This window comes from Sus scrofa, chromosome 4, assembly GCF_000003025.6.
Source record: "Sus scrofa isolate TJ Tabasco breed Duroc chromosome 4, Sscrofa11.1, whole genome shotgun sequence".
Lineage (NCBI taxonomy): Eukaryota > Metazoa > Chordata > Mammalia > Artiodactyla > Suidae > Sus > Sus scrofa.
The window spans coordinates 98,961,337-98,982,747 of NC_010446.5; the positions used below are offsets into that span (position 1 = coordinate 98,961,337).

Genomic DNA, 21,411 nt, shown 5'->3' on the forward strand with positions numbered 1-21,411 from the left:
GGTCTTTTTTCTATGGCCTGGGGGGATTCTTTTGGAAGTGATGAATATGTTACAAAGTTTACTGTGGTGGTGGTTGCACATAAATGTGAACATACCAAAAAACACTGAATTGTACACTTTAACGGGTGAATTATATGGTATGTGAATTTTATCTCAATAAAACTGTTAAACTCCTAAAGTCCTGCAGTGCTCTCTAACTCATCGTGAAAATCAGTCCTCAAAACAGTCTGTAAGGCCTTCCACCACCAGGTACCTGATACCCCTCTGACTGCTATCCAGTATCTCCAGTCTCCTTGAATACACTGCATGATCCTGCCTTAGGACACTGCCCTGCTGTAACTGAGATGTTCTTCCTGGCATCTGTTTGGCTCATTCCCTCACCTCCTCCAAGTCTGCGCAAATCTCATTTTCTTAATGAGGTCTTTTCTGACACCATACTGAGCAGTGTGACTTACCCCTACTGCCTCCATGCACGACCGATTTCCCTTTACCTTGCTCTGCCTTTTTGTCCCCCCATAGAAGTTATCATCTCCTGATGACTATAAAATATATGTGTTATTGTTTATTTCTGTCTCCTTCTACATTAAAATGTAAGCTTCATGAGGATTAGGATCTTTGCTTTTATTCACAGAGGTATCCCAATATTCAGTAAATATTTCCTGAATGAGTGAACCATTGAACTTTTGCTGTTCTCATTTGTTCAATAAATGTATATCTATTCTAGAACACATAACTAGGGCAATATGACTTCTGACTTTCACATAGATTTTGGTAAAAATGCTCGTGGTGATATAGAGCGATTCATGTCATATATAATTCTAGAAATTGAAATTTGATTTATTCTCCGCCCCCAGTTGAGGTCTATTGGGCCATTATAACAGACAAATGAAGAGGGAAGTAGTAAGGTCTGGGGGAAGTACTTCCATAAGGGCAAATACTGAGACAGTCTGCATACTGCAAACCTGCATGGACCCTAGAAACATACGGACTAATTGCTTAGGCCAAACACATGCATGTGTTTAGATCACTGCTGAATCCATTACCTAGATCCTTTTTCAGGGAAGCTTCTCTGATTTCAAAAAGGGCTGAAAATTATGCCTTTAAAGAGGTTCTTGTGATCAGTTACTATCTTTATTTCTTTGTATTTCATTATGTATAAAAGAGGGGAAGGTGATATGGAATTCGTAGTAAACTTTATATGTCTATGGAGAGAGAAGAAAATATTGACTCTCTTTGTTCAGAAGGCAGTTTTATTAAGAATGTTGCTAAGGAGATAATTAGCTTCTGCAAAGTTCCTTGGTGTCTTAGCAGCAAGCACACACCTTCTATTTTAAATAGTGTTTGAATCTAAACAAAGATAATTATGATTACGCCTAATCAGAGAAGGTCCTATAGAAACAAATCATGTAACTATGAAAGGCCTGTAGAATTCTGCTTCATTGTGAGCAGTGCTTTAATCACTAAAAAATATTGTCACAAAAGAATTGTTTTAAGGAAATAAGATCCTTAGAGAGGTACGTAAGTTCTTAAATTCGAACTTGGAATGGCAAGTTGAATTTCAGATTCAACTTATGTATATTTCTTTTAAAATCTAAGGACAGGAGTTTCTGTTGTGGCTTAGCAGGTTAAGGACCTGAATTAAACCTGACAGTTAAAGCACCTGTCTCCGTGAGGATGCAGGTTCAGTCCCTGGCCTCGCTCAGTGGGTTAAGGATCTGGCATTGCCACAAGCTGCCATGTAGGTCACAGATGAGGCTCAAATCTGGTTTTGCTGTGGCTGTGGTGTAGGCTGCAGCTGCAGCTCCAATTTGACCCCTGGTCCGGGAAACTTCCATATGCCACAGATGTGGCCGTAAAAAGAAAAAAAAAAATCTAAAGGACATATATCTTCATGTACCTTCTGGCTTAAAACTTACCTTACTTATGCACAGGCCCTATCCTCTCACCAAAAGTTACGTTCATTTCTGGAAATACTCCAGGGAGGGGAGAAAAGAATTGTTTTTTATTTTATTTTATTAGTTTTTGGCTGCACCTGGGGCATGCAGATGTTTCCAGGCCAGGAATGGAACTTGCAGAACAGCAGCAACCCGAGCCATAGTGGTGACAATGCTGTATCCTCAACTTGCTAGGCTACCAGGGAACTCCCCCTTTTCTTCTTCTTCTTTTTGTTATTTGTTATTTTTTGGTTATGTTTAAAACTAAGATTTTGTTTCAATTTACAGTAAAGGCAATCTCAATGTATTTAGAAACATAATGTATCCAAGGATGAAGGTTGTTAAAACAGCTACATGAGAGCTATGTGTAATATTCTAAGATGTAAGAGATCAGTTTTGACACATCTACCTATTACATTAAGTAGCTTGCTCCAAATCATAAACTAATAAGTGGTAGTGCTGGAATATGACTGCAAAATAAATCTGTAGTAATCTAAAATTTTCTTGAATAGATCAGGGAAATTAAATGTCCTGTATTCCAGAAATATCCTGTAACAGGCATTTCCCACTCTGGAAAGATAGCAGCTTCTGTATCAGCAAGTAATATCCCAACTACAAGATATAAGAAGAGGAAGCCACTCATCATAGCACATCTAAAGACATACACTGTTTCCTGGTGGCCATAGTCACAAAATAATACGTCCATGCTTAGAGCTTTGAGGTTAAGGCTGTGTCTTCGTCACTTATTCCTTTCAACTTTTCCTTAAGAAATAATCTGTGTATTAAAAGGAAATTGCATAAGCAGACTCCCACAAAAATTAAATTAAACCCTAACAGTTCACAGAAACAAACTGCTCAACTTCTTCCCCCATATCAAGGTTTTTACTGCTAGCTCATAGCAGCCCTACTGTATCTAGGTATAAAATGGATTTTTTTTTTTGCTTTTTAGGGCCACACCTGCAGCATATGGAGGGTCCCAGGCTAGGGGTCCAATTGGAGCTACAGCTGCTGGCCTACACCACAGCCCACCCCAATGTTGGATCCTTAACCCACTGAGCAAGGCCAGGGATTGAACCCGCAACCTCATGGTTCCCAGTTAGATTCGTTTCTGCTGTGCCATGATAGGAACCCCTAAAACTGATTTTTTAGAAAAGTATTAACCTTTTTATTTACTGATAATCTAGAATTTCAATATGTATTAAGAGCTGTGAACTCTTTTTTTTTTAAGAGCTGTGAACTCTTAATTACTCAATAGTCTAGTAATACCCAAGGTAGTCCACACTCATCATGAAAATTGAGCCTTTTCTCTAAAAGCTGAAACTGTTGCTTTCAATTACTTAAGCCTTTATAATAATTGTCTCTGAAATACAAATTCCACTATCTTCTTACTGACAATGATAAATCTCACTATTTACTTATTGCTGCAGGCTATATATTTATGAAAGTAAATTATAAAACAGATCTTAGAACATTTATATATTGCAAACATATTTTTTCTAGGTTGACAATTACCATAGCAACTCCCTCTTCCTAAAAGTTTCACTGTTCAGGGGCTAGTAAACAATCCCAGTCAAGTTTTGTTTTTTGTTTTTTTTTTGTCTTTTTAGGGCTGCACATGTGGCAAACAGAAGTTTCCAGGCTGGGGTCAAATTGGAGCTGCTGCTGCTCACCTATGCCTCAGCCACAGCAACTCCAGATCCAAGCCGCATCTACAACCTACACCACAGCTCACGGCAATGCTGGATCCTTAACCCACTGAATGAGGCCAGGGATTGAACCCACATCCTCATGGCTACTAGTTGGTTTCGTTAACTGCTCAGTCACAATGGGAATTCCCTGGTCAAGATTTTATTGAACCTTCTATTGCTAAAGATATCGGCTCAAATGCAATTTGGAGTAACACTTAACATATTATTAGGTCAGACAAAGAAATACTGAGCTGACTAGTTGGAAGAGTCTAGTCTAAAACTTTCGCAAAAGCTGCCTTCTTTTCTTAATTTTGCATTAAAGCTTATTTTCTCAGGATCTGGGCACCAATTTGAGGAAAAATCTAGATGTTTAGATTTCCCCCCCTTTAATAGTAAAATGCAGTTTTATTCACAGTACTATTAATTAGCCAAGCATATCTGAAAATATATGCAGTTTTGTTTGTATGCAATATGACTAAATTGCAAAGAAAAGAAATATATAAAAATATTTTCTAATCTTTATATCTAAATTATTGAAAACATTAAAACAGAGATGTTTAGTTTTAAACTGTATTCTAATAGCCAAAGACGGTCAGGAGCCAGGGCTTAGGCCTCAGTAAGAAAAGGAATTAGAATGAAGACTCTTTCATAATTCAGAGGCCCTCACTGAAAATAGGGACTAGAAAAACAAAAATCTATCTGCACAGGGAGATCACAAGGAAACCTGAAATAAACCAGTATAGGCTTGGTTCAGGAACCCTTTAGTATAGAAATTAACATTTAAAAAAAGTTCTGGAGTTCCCGTCGTGGTGCAGTGGTTAACGAATCCGACTAGGAACCATGAAGTTGCGGGTTCGGTCCCTGGCCTTGCTCAGTGGGTTAAGGATCCAGCGTTGCCGTGAGCTGTGGTGTGGGTTGCAGATGCAGCTCGGATCCCGAGTTGCTGTGGCTCTGGAAGAGGCCGGCAGCTACAGCTCCGATTCGACCCCTAACCTGGGAACCTCCACATGCTGTGGGAGAAGCCCTAGAAAAGGCAAAAAGACAAAAAAAAAAAAAAAAAAAAAAAAAAAAGTTCTGAACTGATAATCTCTTTGGGTACCTGGCCTAAATGAAAGAAAATTATGCAGAAGAGATATTTCTTCAACTTAGGCCTCTCATGAGTCCCATAGGTAAAACCTTCTTTAAGATAACTTGTAGTCCAAAATTATAGAACACATGCAGAAATGAGCCATAATGAGCTAATGTCAGCAGACACAACAGCAGAATTAGACCTCCAAGCACTTCAGATTATAGAATTAATGTGGTTAAAGAACAATTTGAAAACACAAGAAGAAAAGAAATTAACAACAACAAAAAAAATCAAGCAAATTTGAAAAAGAAGCAAATAGAAGTTATAGGCATGAAAATATTATCTTTAAAGTTAAAAACTGAATGGGCAAATTAAACACAGATAAGACATAGCTGAAGAGAGAATTACTTAACTGAAATACTAACATGAAAGAAATTACACAGAAGGTAGCACAGAGAAATAACAGGTGGATAAGAGGTTAAGAGACATTAAAAATAGATGAATGACTAACACACAGCCCATAGGAGTTCCGGAATAAGAAAAAAGAAGTGGGAAAGGTGCAATATTCAAGGAAACAGGAACTAGAAAATTTCCAGAAATTATGCCAAATATGTACTTTCATACAAAGTAACACAAACAAAATAAATCTATATGTAGATACATAATACTGAAATAGGAACACCAAAGACAAAAAGATAATCTTAAAAAGAGCCAGAGAAGAAAATATTGCCTACAAACAAAAACCAATTATATTGAGAGTAGACTTAATAGCAACGATTGAAAATAGTATTCCACTGTCTTCTGGTTTCTAATTGCTAAAAAAAAACCCTCTCAGCCTGAAATTCTAAAGTTAGCTAAACTAAGAGATTTTTTTTTAGATAAAAACATCAGGTTGACCAGCATCTGAAAGAACTACTAAAAGATGTTATTTAGTAAGAAGAAAACTGGATGAGAAAGAAGGGCCAGGTTCCTTAAAAAACTAAATACAGAACTACCATATGATCCAGCAATCCCACTCATGGGCATATATCTGGAGAAAACCATAATTTTAAAAGAACCCCATAATTTCAAAAGAACCCCAGTGTTCACTATACTACTATTTACATTAGCCGAGACATGGAAGCAACCTAAATGTCCATCAACAGAAGAATGGATAAAGATGTGGTACATCTATACAATGGAATATTAGCCATAAAAAAGAATGAAATAATAGCATTTGTAGCAACATGGGTGTGCCTAGAGATTATCCTGTTAAGTGAAGCAAGTCAGACGGAAAGAGAAATGTCATGTGATATCACTTATAGGTGGACTCTAATGAAAATGATAATTTAAAATAGCCAAAACATGGAAACAACCTAAATGTCCACTGACAGAGGATTGGATAGAAAGATATGGCACATATATACACAATGGAATATTACTCAGCCATAAAAATGAAATAATGCCATTTGCAGCAACATAGATAGACCTACAGATTACCGTATTAAGTGAAGTAAGCCAGGAAGAGAAAGACAAATATCATATAATATCTCTTATATGTAGAATCTAATAAAAATAATACAAAAGAACTTGTTTATAGGACAGAAACAGATTCAAATATTTTGAGGTCAAACCTAGGGTTACAAAGGGGAAACTGAGGTGGGAAGGGATGAATTGGGAGGATGGGGTTGGCACCTGCACGCTACTATATAGGGGTAGATAACTAACAGGAACCTACTGTATGGGACGGGGGGGGGGGGAGGTCCTACTCAATGTTTTGTAATCATCTATAAGGGGAAAAAGAATAGATATATCTACATGGATAACTGATTCACTTTGCTATAAACCTAAAGCTAATACAACATTATAAATCAACTATACCACAATAAAATTTTTTTAAAATAGCACTAGCTGAAGAAACTTGAGGCCAAAAAAAAAAAAAAAAGATACAAAAGAACTTATTTACAAAACAGAAACAGACTCCAAGATTTTAAAAACAAATTTATGGTTACCAGAGGGGGAAACGTTGGGAGGAGAGATAAATTAGGAAGTTGGGATTAACATATACACACTACTACATATAAAATAAATAAGTAACAAGGACCTACTGTATAGCACAGGGAAATCTACTCAGTACTCTGTAATAACCTATATGGGAAAAGAATTTGAAAAAGAATGGGTATATGATATATGTATAACTGTTTTTACTTTGCAGTACACCTGAAACTTAATACAACATTGTAAATCAACTATACGCCAATAAAATTTAAAAAAAGAAAAAAAGAAAGAAGGACCAGGATAAAAGGGTAAGGGGGAGGCAAATATGTGAGCAAATATAAACAAATACTGACTATTGAAAATAATAATGATTAATTTGGGGATCATAAAAACAAAGTGGTACCAAAATGCCGCACAATGATGGCCTGTAAATTGGGAGGAAGGTGCTTAGAGATCCTTCTAAGCATCTATTTGTGAGAAAGGCAGAACTGGATTAATTTTAAACTCTGCTTCTTCATTCAACAAGTATCTTTTACAAACAAGTAAAACTAGTCTATAATAGTGGAAGTCATGGAGTTCCTGTTGTGGCTCAGCAGTAATGAACCTAACTAGTATCCACGAGGATGCAGGTTCTATCCCTTGCCTTGCTTAGTGGGTTAAGGATACAGTGTTGCCGTGAGCTGTGGTGTAAGTCACAGACATGGCTTGAATCCCACGTTGCTGTGGCTGCGGCTGTGCTGTAGGCTGGTAACTGCAGCTCCAATTTGACCCCCAGCCTGGGAACATCCATATGCTGTAGATGGGGCCCTAAAAAGCAAAACAAACAAACAAAAACCAACAGAACAAAATATATATAAAACAATGGACGTCATAATAGCTATTATTTAGTGTGGGGCTGTGTGAAAGAGGGGACATGAGGCATAAGGTAGGCTTCTAGAGGTGCTATTATTTGATCTGTGTTGTGGTTACACAGATGCACTCGCTTTGCACTATTTCATTGAGCTGTCTGCTTACCATTTGTATTCTTTTCTGCATGTAAGGAAGTATGTATATATATGTAACATTTCTGCATAAAAGGAAATTCTACTGCATAGTTTACACCAAAATAAAATTTTGACAGATTATAAATATATAATTTTAAATACAAGTCCTAAAAATAATGGAAAAAAATACAGGTTAGTATTTATATAATCTTGGCTGGGAAAGAACTTTCTAGGCATGACATCAAAGGCAGAAATCACTGGTAGGTTTGACTACATAAAAGTAAAGTTTTCTGCAACAAAACACTGTGAATAATATAAAATAAAAATATCAAATATTAGCAATGAGATTCTGCTGTGTAGCACTGGGAACTATGTCTAGTCACTTATGATGGGGGATGATAATGTGAGAAAATAGAATGTGTACATGTATGTGTAACTGGGTCACCATGCTGTACAGTAGCAAAAAAAAATTGTATTGGGGAAATAACTATTAAAAAAATCAAATAGAGGAAAATTTTATTTGCAAAATATGTAACAGATAAGCAGTCAACATCCTTAATTATACAGATAAAATTCTTGTTCAGAATATGAACTGGCAATTCATAAAAGAAATAGATTGCAAATGCAGGTTATAAAACAGAATGTACTATGAGGCAGATAACAATACAAAGTGAAAAAGTACACAAACACCTCTAATACCCTCCATGTATCCATGGATACATGGCTTAGCATGGATCTCTCAGGATCCCCTGATCATTAAATTCAACTATTATGCAATGGGTCTCTAGTTCCCTCTTCCTCTGTCTTTCCTACCCTTAGCTTCCAAATTAATATTCCTAAAATACTGTGGCCTTCTTATAATTTTATTGCTTAAAAACTTTCAATGATTCCTTATTTACTACACAAGAAAGTAGAAAGAAATTCTTCGGCATGGAATTCAAGGCCTTCTACAGCATTCAACCAACCTTCTCACTTATTACATACATTCTAGCTAATTGACTACTTGCTATTTTTTTTCTATGTTATGTTGCCTATAGTTTTCCATAAATTATTCATGTGGTTAAATCTGCCTAGAATGTGCTTTCCCGCCACATGTCCATTTTCTCCTCAAGTCTCAGCTTATACACTATCTTCTCCACAAAACATCTGCTAATTTCTCTTAGTCATTCTGAGAATCCATGGCTCTTTTATCCCCCTTTTCAGGCACTTGTTTTCTTATTTTTTATGTTCTATCTTTCCTAATAGACAATGACTTACTTGAGGTAGGATCTTTATCTTATTCATTTTTCTATTCCTATTACTAAATATTTATTTAATGACTGTAATTAACTGACAAAACAAGAACTCACAGAATTCAATACTATTATGTTTAGGTACCTTTAAAGTGCCAGTCTGGTACACAGGAAACAAAATTGTTAATAGTGCAGGTTGGTCCTCACCCTCCAGGTCTTTAAGGTAATTTATGCTCCTTCATCTCAAACAAACTCTAAATTATTCCATCAACTGACACATTTTGTTTTTTGTTTGCTTTTCAGGGTCACAGCCACGGCATATAGAAGTTCCCAGGCTAAGGGTCAAATTGGAGCTGCAGCTACTGGCCTACACCATAGCCACAGCAGTGCAGGATCCTTAACCCAATAAGCAAGGCCAGGGATCGAACCCACATCCTCATGAATACTAGTTGGGTTCATCACTGCTGAGCCACAGTGGGAACTCCAGAACTGATGCATTTTGGTCTACAGCAGTAGTATTGACCTTACTTTTCCCACATAAAGGGAATTTAAGCCTTCCTCTCTGGGAAAGCGGGACAGAGTTATGGGGCTGAATGTTCTCCCTTACCTTTTTGTGTTGTGCACTGTAGTTCCTCCCAGGACAATCCTCACTCCAGGAGTGGTACGGTTCAAGTTATAAACTGTTAGAGCCTCTTCATAGGTGGCTCCTCCAATTATAAACACAATGATATCCTGAGGTCTACAATAATGAAGATAGTTAATATCATAGGATGAGGGGGGAAAAGGCAAAGATTTGTTGTTACTATTATACATACAGTTTTAATTTCTGAATCTTTCTTTTTTGGTAAAGGAAGCAGAATTAAAGCAGAATAGAATAAAAGATTTAAAAAAAGTTTTAATTATCTGAAATTGGCAGGAAACAGAGCAGGAAATGCTGAATAGTGATTTGCTTTCTGTTTATGAGCGGATGTCTTATAATTTCTGTGCTGTGGATTTCAGAATAGCACAATAGTGTTTGCTGGAACCAAATGTAGAAATATTCTTTTATATTCAAGAGGCTGAAGAGTACTTCACTGTGACATGATACCAATATAGCAGTAATTTATGCTTGTACTACACATCTCCTTTCATGTATAAGCCCTTTGTCAAATACTTAGTACAGTGTCATTACAATAGCCTCTGTCCAAGGACCTCAAAATATTTCAGAAAATACTGGTATATTTGGATGTCCCCGCAACACCGGAACTAGAAACATTTAATATTTGGAGTGCAAAAAAAGAATGGGACACAAAAATTAATGGCATTTCTAGGAACTCCACCTCCTCTTAAAATCTTTGTTCCTCAATCCTTTGATAAACTAAGAAAAAGAAACCATGGAAACAAAACAAAAAACCCGTGGGTGTAGTTTTGATACTGGACATGCTGACACATCAGCTCAGTCACTAGCATCATTTAAGTCACACTGCATAGTTTTACTGTGTTTCAGTCTTTATCAAAATGGCTTCATAACGAAAGTGAGTGGCCCTCCTCTTAGATCCTTCTGTGGATATCAACAAAAGGAAGGTCATGTTATTTCAAAACTGTTAGTTTCTCATGCAATCAAGAGATGATAAAAATTACTTAATCTTAGCAGGCAAATAATTTTGTTAAATCACTTACTGAACATTATTTAAAATGACATCAAGCAGAAGCATCCATTTTGGAGATCACAGCACAAAACTAAGTAGAAACATTTTAAATCAAATGATGTAATGCTTATATATAAATCATGAGGGAAAAAAAACCCCACTTTTCCTTTGTCTTGCCATCTTCCTAAAACACCTTAAAGGAATCACTGATTGAGAAAGTATTTGTTCTTGTTGGACTTCACAAAAACAGAATCATATATTTTGTGGCTATTTAAAAATGTTTGAATAATACGAATTGCAGAGACGGAGAATAAAGGCTCCCAATGATGATGGGGTGGTTATACTGCAATTGATTTGGTAGAGTCAATCATGACATTTTTATATGAACTTGGGACTTAAAATTATGGTTTTGAAATGCTAAAGTTCCTTTTAAGACAAAATGAGCTTCATCAAAGACTACCCGCCTGAAACAATGTATTTTAGCACTACAATGCGCTAAGTGTTACATACTGTTATATATTCTACATTCTTTTTTTTTTTTTTTTTTTTTTTTTGTATTTTTAGGGCCACACCTGCAGCATATAGAGGGTCCCAGACTAGGGGTTGAGTTGGAGCTGTAGCTTCTGGACTACATCATAGCCACAGCAACGCCAGATCTGACCTATACCACAGTTCACGGCAACACCAGATCTTTAACCCACTGAGCAAGGCCAGGGATGGAACCTGCGTCCTCACGGATGCTAGTCAGATTTGTTTCTGCTGAGCCATGATGGGAATTCCTACGATCATTTTCTGCTATTTTAAAATACGCTTTTTTTTTTCTTTTTCCTTTGTCTTCTTAGGGCCACACCCGTGGCACATGGAGGTTCCCAGGCTAGGGGTCGAGTTGGAGCTGTGGCTGCCGGCCTACACCACAGCCACAGCAATGCAGGATCCGAGCCACGTCTGTGACCTACACCACAGCCCGTGGCAACGCCAGATCTCCAACCCACTAAGCAAGGCCAGGGATCAAACCTGCGTCCTCATGGATGCCAGTCAGATTCGTCCCCACTGAGGCACGACAGGTACCCCCAAAATATACTATTTTTGACTAGATAAATGTTTGCACATGGTATAAAATACAAAAGGGCATATTGTAAAAAAACCAAAAAAGGCAAACACTATTAATCTCTTAGGCATAGCATTTCAGAGATACTACCTATGTTTATAGTAGTATTTACATACATATTTATATTGTAAGATACATGCATATTATATATATTTAATATATAATATACATATTACATGTATATATATACACACAAATGGAAGCACTTTATACGTAGTTGTATGGGCATATTGTGCATTTTAAACTTTGGTAGTATCGCCAAGTTGCTCCACAGATGTCATTCCACCAGCAATTCAGGAAAGTGCCTATTTCTCCTGTCAATACAATGTACGAATTATCAAGGTTTTTGGGGTCCTTCTAGACTAAGTTGATCATTTGCTCCTCCTCAATACATTTCCTTCATTTGGTTTTCAGGATATCATATTCTTTTGCTTTTCTTCCTACCTCATTAGTTGACACTTTTTCACATAGAGCTTTCCCCATCTTAAGTGATGGACAAGTGTCCCTTGATGGTCTCACCTTATCTCCCTGATCTCTTAATGGTGGAGTGTCCAGAACCCAGTCATCGGTCTTTCTCTACACTTACTCCCTAGATCTGCTCTGTCTGATGTAGTAGCCACTAGCCACATATGGCTATTTAAATTTACATTAATTAAAAAAAAATAAAAAATTCAGTTCTATAGTGCAACCAGCCATATTTTAAGTATTGAACAGTCACATGTAGGTGGTAACTACCTTAATAGGTAGCATGAATATATACAGTTTTCATCATGGTAGAAATTTCTATTGAACTGCACTTCCCTAGAAGACCTCACCCAGTTTTGTGGTTTTAAATACATTTTTCTGCTGATGACTCCCAAATCTCTATCTCCAGCCCAGACTTCTCTCCTAAATGCTGGATTTAAATGTCTATTTGACACTTCTTCTTGGCTGTTTAGTTTATTGCTGAATTCAACATGTTCAAATCCCTAATCATCTCCCCAAAGCTTGTTCCACATATAGCTTTCCCCATCTTAAGCGATGGCCAATCTATCCTTTCATTTGCTTAGGACAAAAACTTTGGAGCCATCCTAACTCCTCTTTTATGGCTGGAGTTAAGCATATAAGTTGCAGATATAGTGAGAGAAAGAATGGGAGAATCTTGGACCTTATAGACCATGGGGGGAAATCACTGAAGGGTTTTATTCATGCCAGATTATTGAGAAGAAGGGAAGGCGGTTTCTTCCTGATAAGGGGAACAGTGACTGCTTAGAGGAACTAAACAGTAACATGTTACCATGATCAAATTTGCTTTTTTGAAGGACAATTTTGGCAGCTATTTAAGAATGAACCGAAGGTTGCTGGTAGGAAAATCTGGAGAACAAAAGGCTACTGTAAGACTTCTGGGAAGATATGAAAGTTAGAACTAAAGAAAAACCAGGAGGGGAGGGGAGGGGAGGGACTGGATATAGAAGACACAAAAAATGTAGACTCTTCAGTATTTGGTCAGTGATTAAATGTGGAATTGTAACTATCTAGGGCCAACCCAGGTGGAAAACAGCAGGAAAAGAAGGCTCTGATAGTATTCATAAATAATAAAATCCTCAAAACCGAAGTGAGTATTTGCCAGAAAATGAGTATTTTTTACATTAAGTTTCCATATGCAGTGCTCTTTATGTTGGGGGATAAATCTAGCCTGAGCCCCATTATGTAGTTTATCTTTAGTAAATACTTAGGAATTACACAGATTATTGAGAAGAAGGGAAGGTGGTTTTTCCCTGATCAGGGGAACAGTGACTGCTTAGAGGAACTAAACAGTAACATGTTTTTTTTGAACTCCTGATCTGATAAGTCAATTTAAAAAGCAGCTGAGCAGAACACTGAGGCTCATCCTAGAAAATGATGTTGCTTTTCTATAGCTGCCCTCTGCCTATCACCTACCTTGAGAATACATCTGTCTCTTATGGAAAAGAAAGGCAAGAACTGGGAAGGAATAAATTCAAGCAGGTTTCAGCATAGCCAGAGAACACTGTCCTTTAGTATGATAATTTCAGGGTGCCAGAGTGTTTTCGTATTGCTGGAGAGGGAAGAAAATGTCATGGGTGGTAACTGTGGGTGTAGGTTATATTAATGTGAGGACAAAGCTTACATATAAGGATAAGCTCTTAGAGCTTGAAATAATTGTGTAACCAAGAATGACTATGTCACATTTGGTTTTGAAAACATTAATAAATGTTTTTCTGAGCATCCTACTACTTAGTCAGGATGGCTTAAGGAGGAACATCAATGAAAAAAAAAAAAATCCCTGACATTTTTCCTTTTCATTCCTTTCCCTGGTGAATTTTTAAAGCAGATGTTCTGGTGAGGCCAACAGTAAAACACACAGCAAATCATTGTTATGTGATGGTTGAAGCTAAGTGGAATATACAAGTTCAACTCCTTGTATACATCTTCCTGTGCTCTGTAATTTACCATAGCAACCAAAAGCATTAATTAATGAAGATAGCAAGTATTAAAAAACAGCAGCCTGTTCATGCTGTATATAGATATACAAGGACACCTTGAGAACCCAACCCAATTTATATCTTATTAGAAAAATAAACAAAATTTTTTTCACATACAGTATTTCTGGAAATTATTACTTTAATCACTAATCATTAAATTAAGCAGAAAACAAACTTTTAAGAGACAGTATTTTATCTACTTTGTGGATTGTTACACTTATGGGTGAAATTCAAATTTTTGAATGTAGTACTTACAGTCAATGCTCATATGATAGATCATATGAGCATTGACTACAGGGAAAAAGGCCAATGAGAAAAGACTGCTGCTGTTTGTTTGTTTTTTGTTTTTAATCTTTTTATGGCTGCACCCACAACATATGGAAATTCCCAGGTTAGGGGCTGAATCAGAGCTGAGCTGCTGGCCTACCCCTCAGCCAGGGCAACACCAGATCCAAGCTGTATGTGCAACCTACACACTGAAGCCTGTGGCAATGCCAGATCCTTCATCCACTGAGTGAAGCTAGGGATTGGACCCACATCCTCATGGACACTGTATCAGGTTCTTAACCCACTGAGCCACAACAGGAACTCCAGGGCTGCTGCTTTTAAAGAAATAAAAATAACAGGATTCTACTAAATTTGTGTAAATGTGAAAGAAAGAGTACTTCCTTTTTGAACTAATTCTGGAATGTATGACCAGATAGCTCCATTTTTTCACCACATGTTTAAGCTGCTTGTTTTTATCAGGGATAAGAAGCAATTCTGGAGCAAGAACAACAACAACAAAAAATTAGCCTGATAAATAGGATATGTGGGAGTCCCATCTGTGGAGAAAGATCAAACCCAATTTGAGGAGATAGCTATATGGTCAAACAGGTTAACCACTAGTTTAAAGCTAAAGACTAAAACATTTCTTTTTTTTTTTGCTATTTCTTGGGCCACTCCCGCGGCATATGGAGGTTCCCAGGCTAGGGGTCCAATTGGAGCTGTAGTCTCTGGCCTACGCCAGAGCCACAGCAACGCGGGATCCGAGCCACGTCTGCGACCTACACCACAGCTCACAGCAACGCTGGATCCTTAACCCACTGAGCAAGGCCAGGGATCGAACCCGCAACCTCATGGTTCCTAGTCGGATTCGTTAACCACTGCGCCACGACGGGAACTCCCAAGACTAAAACATTTCTACAATTGTTCATGGTTTTGCAAAGTTGTGCTTTTGTCAGATCTCCTTTAATATTTTTTCATATTACAATAACAACAAAACCAAGAAGTTCTATTGTGATGAGACTTAAGCTACCACAAAAATGACTAAAATCAGTGACTCTTCAAGATAATGACCCAGGAGTTCCTGTTGTGGCTCAGTGGTTAATGAATCCGACTAGGAACCATGAGGTTGTGGGTTTGGTCCCTGCCCTTGCTCAGTGGGTTAAGGATCCGGTGTTGCCGTGAGCTGTGGTGTAGTTTGCAGACATGGCTCAGATCCTGTGTTGCTGTGGCTCTGGCACAGGCCGGCGGCTACAGCTCCGATTAGACCCATAGCCTGGCATCCTCATATGCCACGGGAGCAGCCCTAGAAAAGGCAAAAAGACAAGATAATGATCCAGGGTGAAGACATTGACTTAGAGCTGAGGGTGGGGCCAAGTGGATACAGAGCCAAAATGTATAGGCAAACTGCAAAAAATCTAAATTTTTTGGTAACATTAACCAAATTTGTTCTCTAGTTTCCAACTGTAAATTTTGTCATATTAACTACTACAGACGCCTACATAAGAAATCTGACAAATACACTTATTTGTAAAGCACTGTGTTAAATACTGTGAAAAACCCAAATATTAACAAAATTTCTTAATTTCAGATTATAATACTTAATTCAACACCTAGTGCGAAGGATAGATATGTATACAACTAACTACTGTCTCAATATCCAGAGACAACTATTATTAATAATTTCTTGTTTATTCTTTCAGAAATATTTCCTGTATACATAAACATATGTGCTTGCATATATATAATATTATGTATATTTGTATAATCAAGCATAGACTTATTTATATACACATATGTACACAACCACATTTACGCTTATATAGTTTTTTTTTTACACAAAAGGGATATTATAGCATTTTGATTTTCTATCTAATGTATCTTAGAAAGTTTTGATATTGCCTCATGAATAGTTATGCCATTTCTTAAGAAGAATGCATAGTACTGTACTGTAATTGAGGTAACCAGTTCTCTACTGATAAATATTTAGCTTGTTTCCATTTTTTTCACCATTACAAATAATATTTTTGTAAATATCGTTTTTTACATGTCTCTGTGTACTTGTGCAAGTGTATCTACATGGAAAACTCTAAGAAGTGAATTGTTTAGTAGGTCTTTTCAAGTCCCCTGCAGTCTTTTTTCTGTTAAGCAGGGTCAGGATGTGGCGTAGGTATCTTCTGTGCCCCCTACTATAGTTTCACAACCACTTCTCTGCCTTCTTCAAACTTTCCACTATCTTTGAAGCTCATGATATAGTTGCACTGTTTTTTCCTGACCTCCTTTCCTGGTCACTCTCTTATTCCCTGAAGATGTTAGCTCTGGTTTACTGTCCTCCTTTTCACTCCTGCTCTTTTCAAGATTTTCAGTTAACTTTAACATCCATGTGGATTACTCATCTCACATCCTCTCTCCACACCCACAGTGATCTGTTCTTCCATCCCTCACAATCACCAACATCCACGATTATAACATACACTTTTTCATTACAAGTGTCTACAATACGAAATCTTGAATTCAAGACCCCTTTCTTTAATAACCACCTCAATTTTTTTTTTTTTTTTGTCTTTTGTCTTTTTTGTTGTTGTTGTTGCTATTTCTTGGGCCGCTCCCGCCGCATATGGAGGTTCCCAGGCTAGGGGTTGAATCGGAGCTGTAGCCACCGGCCTACGCCAGAGCCACAGCAACGCGGGATCCGAGCCGCGTCTGCAACCTACACCACAGCTCACGGCAACGCCGGATCGTTAACCCACTGAGCATAGGGCAGGGATCGAACCCGCAACCTCATGGTTCCTAGTCGGATTCGTTAACCACTGCGCCACGACGGGAACTCCAACCACCTCAATTTTTAATTCACTAATGCTAATATCTCTACTGTAATAATTCTCTGAACTTATCAATACTTCCAGTTCACTCAACAGTACTTTTTTCACTATCCAATATCCTCCTCCCTTTTTAATTTCCCCAAATCCCAGTTGCACCTGCTATTCGCCTTTTCCTCATTTAAGATAATGCAGCTAAAAGTTGCTAGAGAAAAACCACACAGGTAGGTTCATGGGCTGTATTTTAAATTAATGACCACAAAACTCCAATGGGCACTCGATCCTAGAAGTCCTACTTACATTTCCCTAGAAAATTGTATTCCTCGCCTACAAGTCAACAATTTCACAATGTTTTCTCTTTTTACCCCCTACCTTAGCTGATAACCTGACACCATATTTTACTGAGAATATGGAGGCAATCAGACAAGACAGCCCCTGTGTTCTCACCGTCAAACTGTCATAGTGAAAGAAGTACCTCTGCTCCTATCAGTCTCCTCTGCTTGTGCTCTGGGTCCCCTAAAGACTTCACTTCTGCAGCTCTTCCTCCTTCTCTTCTGCATTATCTATTTCTCCTTCTCTAAGATAATTCTCATCAGATTACAGATATGCTCTAGAATCTCTCTTTCCCCTGAGCTCACAGTCTCTTCTAGCCACCACCCCATTTCTCTAACCCTTCTTGAAAAACTTCTAAAAAAGTGTCATATACATGACGCTTTTTATCTTGTATCTGCAACCCTCTCTAATTTGGCTTCCAAACTCAGTGGAATGGGAATAAGGTCATCAAAGACCTCCATGTTGTCAAATCTGATGGATTCCTCACTGTTTTCACCTTTTCTTTTTTTTCTTTTCTTTTCTTTTTTTTTTTTTTTATAAATCTCTTAGAAGATTGGTCTCAGGGTACCACTAGCTCCCTGGTCCTTAGGACACCATGCTTTTCTGGTTTTCTTCTTATCTTTGCTATCTCTTTCTCAATCTCCATTGCTGACTCCACATCCTCTATTCAGTGCTTGGTCCTGGGCTCTCCTTTTCTCTTTCTATGCTCTCTCCCTAGAGATTTAAAATTCCCATAGCTTTAAATCACCAAAATCTTATTGACTCCCAATTTGGTATCTAACATTTCCACTTGCTTATCTAATAGGCATCTGTAACTTAACAACAGAACTCTTGATCTCCCCCACAAACCTGAGAGTTATTCTTGACTTCTCTCTTACCTTCTCTCTTCTTCAATATACTTCATTAAATAAGTCTATTGATTCTGCCTTCTCTCCCAGCCTCCTTATCCAAACCACTTTCATTCTTACCTGGACTACTGCAGTCACCTGCTAGGTAGACTTTCTGCTTCTAATTTTGCCTTCAATAATCCATTCTCCCAACAAAGCGACTTTTAATACATAATTCAGTTCATGTCATTTACATGCTTAAAGCTCTTTAATGGCTTCCTATGATATTTAAAAACTTTTAAAAACCTCTTTACCAGGGCCTATAAGACTCTATGGGATCCAGACCTACTTATCTTCTCAACTTCTTATTTCCTCCTTACTCTCCATACTCCAGCCATACTGGACTTCTTTCTGTTCCAAGAACTTGCCAAGTTCTCTTTCTTCGAGAACTCTGTTCTGGTGTTCCCTCTTCTTGTGATGCTTTTCCTCTAATCATTATGTGATTGGTTCTTTCTTGTAATTCAAATCTCATCTTAAATATCACTTCTTTAGAGAGGTTCTCTCTACCTAAAGTACCCCTCCCTACCTCTACAAAGTTACTTCATAGCTTATTACTCTACTTATTTCCTCAGTAGCACTTACCTCATTCAAATTATATTCTTTATTTGTCTACTAGCTTACTGTCTGTCTCCTTCATGTAAGTCCCTCAAGGGCAGGTACCTGTCTTTCCTGTCATTTCTGTTTCCCCAGGATTTACAGCAGTTCTTGACATATTAAAGGCACTCAATAAAATTTTTTTATATAGTAGGATGAAGCAACTGAATTATTAACTATATGTATATTTAGATAATAGTGCCCAAAGCTAACAGATGCCAAAACTGATGAATGTTCATTTTGCTGGAAAAGCATCATTTTGAGCTTTGTTTAGAAATGAATTACCCAAATTAGAAAGGTTTCCTGTCATGAACTAATCATCCACAATATACTCTTCTATTATGCCCCTTTAGCAATAAGTGGCTAATTTCTTGTTCAATAATTCTTATATGAAGTTCATAAGAGGAGTTCCCATTGTAGCTCAGTGATAATGGGCCCAACTAGTATCCATGAGGATGCGGGTTTGATCTCTGGCCTTGCTCAGTGGGTTAAGGGTCCGGCATTGCTGTGAGCTGTGGTGTAGGTCGCAGATGCAGCTTGGATACCTCTCAATCTTGGGTTTTTAAAAATATTTTTTTCTGTTCTGTTACCAAATTTCCAGGTTTTTTTTAAAAAAGGAAAAAAGTGAAAAAAATATTTTTATTGTAAAAGAGTTATTTATGTACCTCAAAAAACATTTTTCTCAGAAAATTCCTTATATTTATATAACACTAGTCTTCCAAGGCTCTTAGATTATGATTAGCTGAAAAAAATAGAAGAATTTCACTACCCATAACAATGCTCATATCAATCTATCCAACAGGATTCAGCCATATATATTAGGCTCTTTATAATGTGTCCCAATAAAAAATACACAAGAATATAATTTATAACTGGGTAGAATTTGTGTGTATATAAAATGTTCATATGCTGCAGGTGAGGCCAAAAAAACCAAAAAACAAAACAGTAAGCCTGGCCTACACAATTGCTCTGGACAAATTTTGTTTTTATTAACACTAACAAACCACTGGACTATAGTGACAATTAATTGTTTTCTTTAGTTTATACTTAAAAAGAAAGCCATCCTTTTCTCCCATGTAACGAATGGCCTTTGTTAATTAGGTCTCAGTTTTTATGCTGGCCACATTTCGCAAAGTCCAGTCCTCACCAAAAATAGTAACAACCTGCTCTGGATGGCAATCAAGCAGCAAATCTATTTTTGGCCTTAATGTTTGAAAGTCCAAATGCTAGATTCCATGGAACTGAACCTTAAATGGCATAAGGAAACTGGTCTGATATTAAAGGACAGAACACAAGTTGGGGGGGGGGGTAGGGGAGCTTCAAAACAACGGTTTCTTTATTCCAAAAGAAATGATGCTTCAAGGTTAACAGGTAAATTTAAATCTAACTCTGACACATGAAACACCGAAAGAATCTTAGAACTGAAACAACCGTGGAAGGACAAATAGAATGATATAACCTTAGTTGTAGTCCCTTATATTACCCTAAGTTTCCCATTTTCTTAGTTTTTCTGGTTTTTATTATTAATATCTTTGTTATCTTACCTGTCTCTGAGTGTGCTGGGGCCTAGATAAGGATATAGGTTTTCCTTAAGCTTTCCTTTGATGAGATGGTCCAAGGTCTCATGTAAGAAAGGTTGATGCTGAGTATATACATTTTCTACTCCCTAAGACAGAGGGAAATGGTTCTTATGTCATTTTTTGGAAACTTGACATGTAATAGTTAATGATACTCATATCAGAAAAGGACATGCACTCAACAGAGACTTCATGGGATAGAGTCAAGCAGGAATTTTAGGAGAATTTTAGAATTAATTATTTTCATCAATTAGAAATGCACCAATCTCATTAAAATACTCTGTATTTTAAGGCTAGCTGTTATAAAAGAATTTTAAAAATGGAATTGCTCGGAGTTCCCGTCGTGGCGCAGTGGTTAACGAATCTGACTAGGAACCATGAGGTTGCAGGTTCGGTCCCTGCTCTTGCTCAGTGGGTTAAAGGATCCGGCGTTGCCGTGAGCTGTGGTGTAGGTTGCAGACACAGCTTGGATCCCGTGTTGCTGTGGCTCTGGCGTAGGCCAGTGGCTACAGCTCCGATTCGACCCCTAGCCTGGGAACCTCCATATGCCATGGGAGCGGCCCAAGAAATAGCAAAAAGACAAAAAAAAAAAAAAAAAAAGGAATTGCTTAAATCCTTTATCATATCTTCACTGGCTCTCATCCTTTTGTGAAAATACTGTATGATAGGTAGAGCAAATAAAAGGAAGGAGCACACAGAAAAGGAGACTAAAAACACTCAGGAAAATGGAAAATTTTTAGGAAATGTAAGAAAGGCTAGCAGATTAAAACTAATTTTTGACCATTTTAAGACAACAGGTGAGTGTTTTAAAAAGATCTACAATTGTTTGCTTCAT

At 37.4% G+C, this 21,411-nt stretch overlaps 1 protein-coding gene across 1 annotated transcript in view; it reads right to left on the minus strand.

The window, feature by feature from the left end:
- VPS45 (vacuolar protein sorting 45 homolog) overlaps nt 1-21,411 on the minus strand; it is a 70,970-nt gene that overhangs the window by 21,752 nt on the left and 27,807 nt on the right. The window contains 2 exon segments of the mRNA NM_001244994.1: nt 9,491-9,622; nt 20,544-20,665. Of these exon segments, the coding sequence (NP_001231923.1) occupies nt 9,491-9,622; nt 20,544-20,665 (254 nt within the window).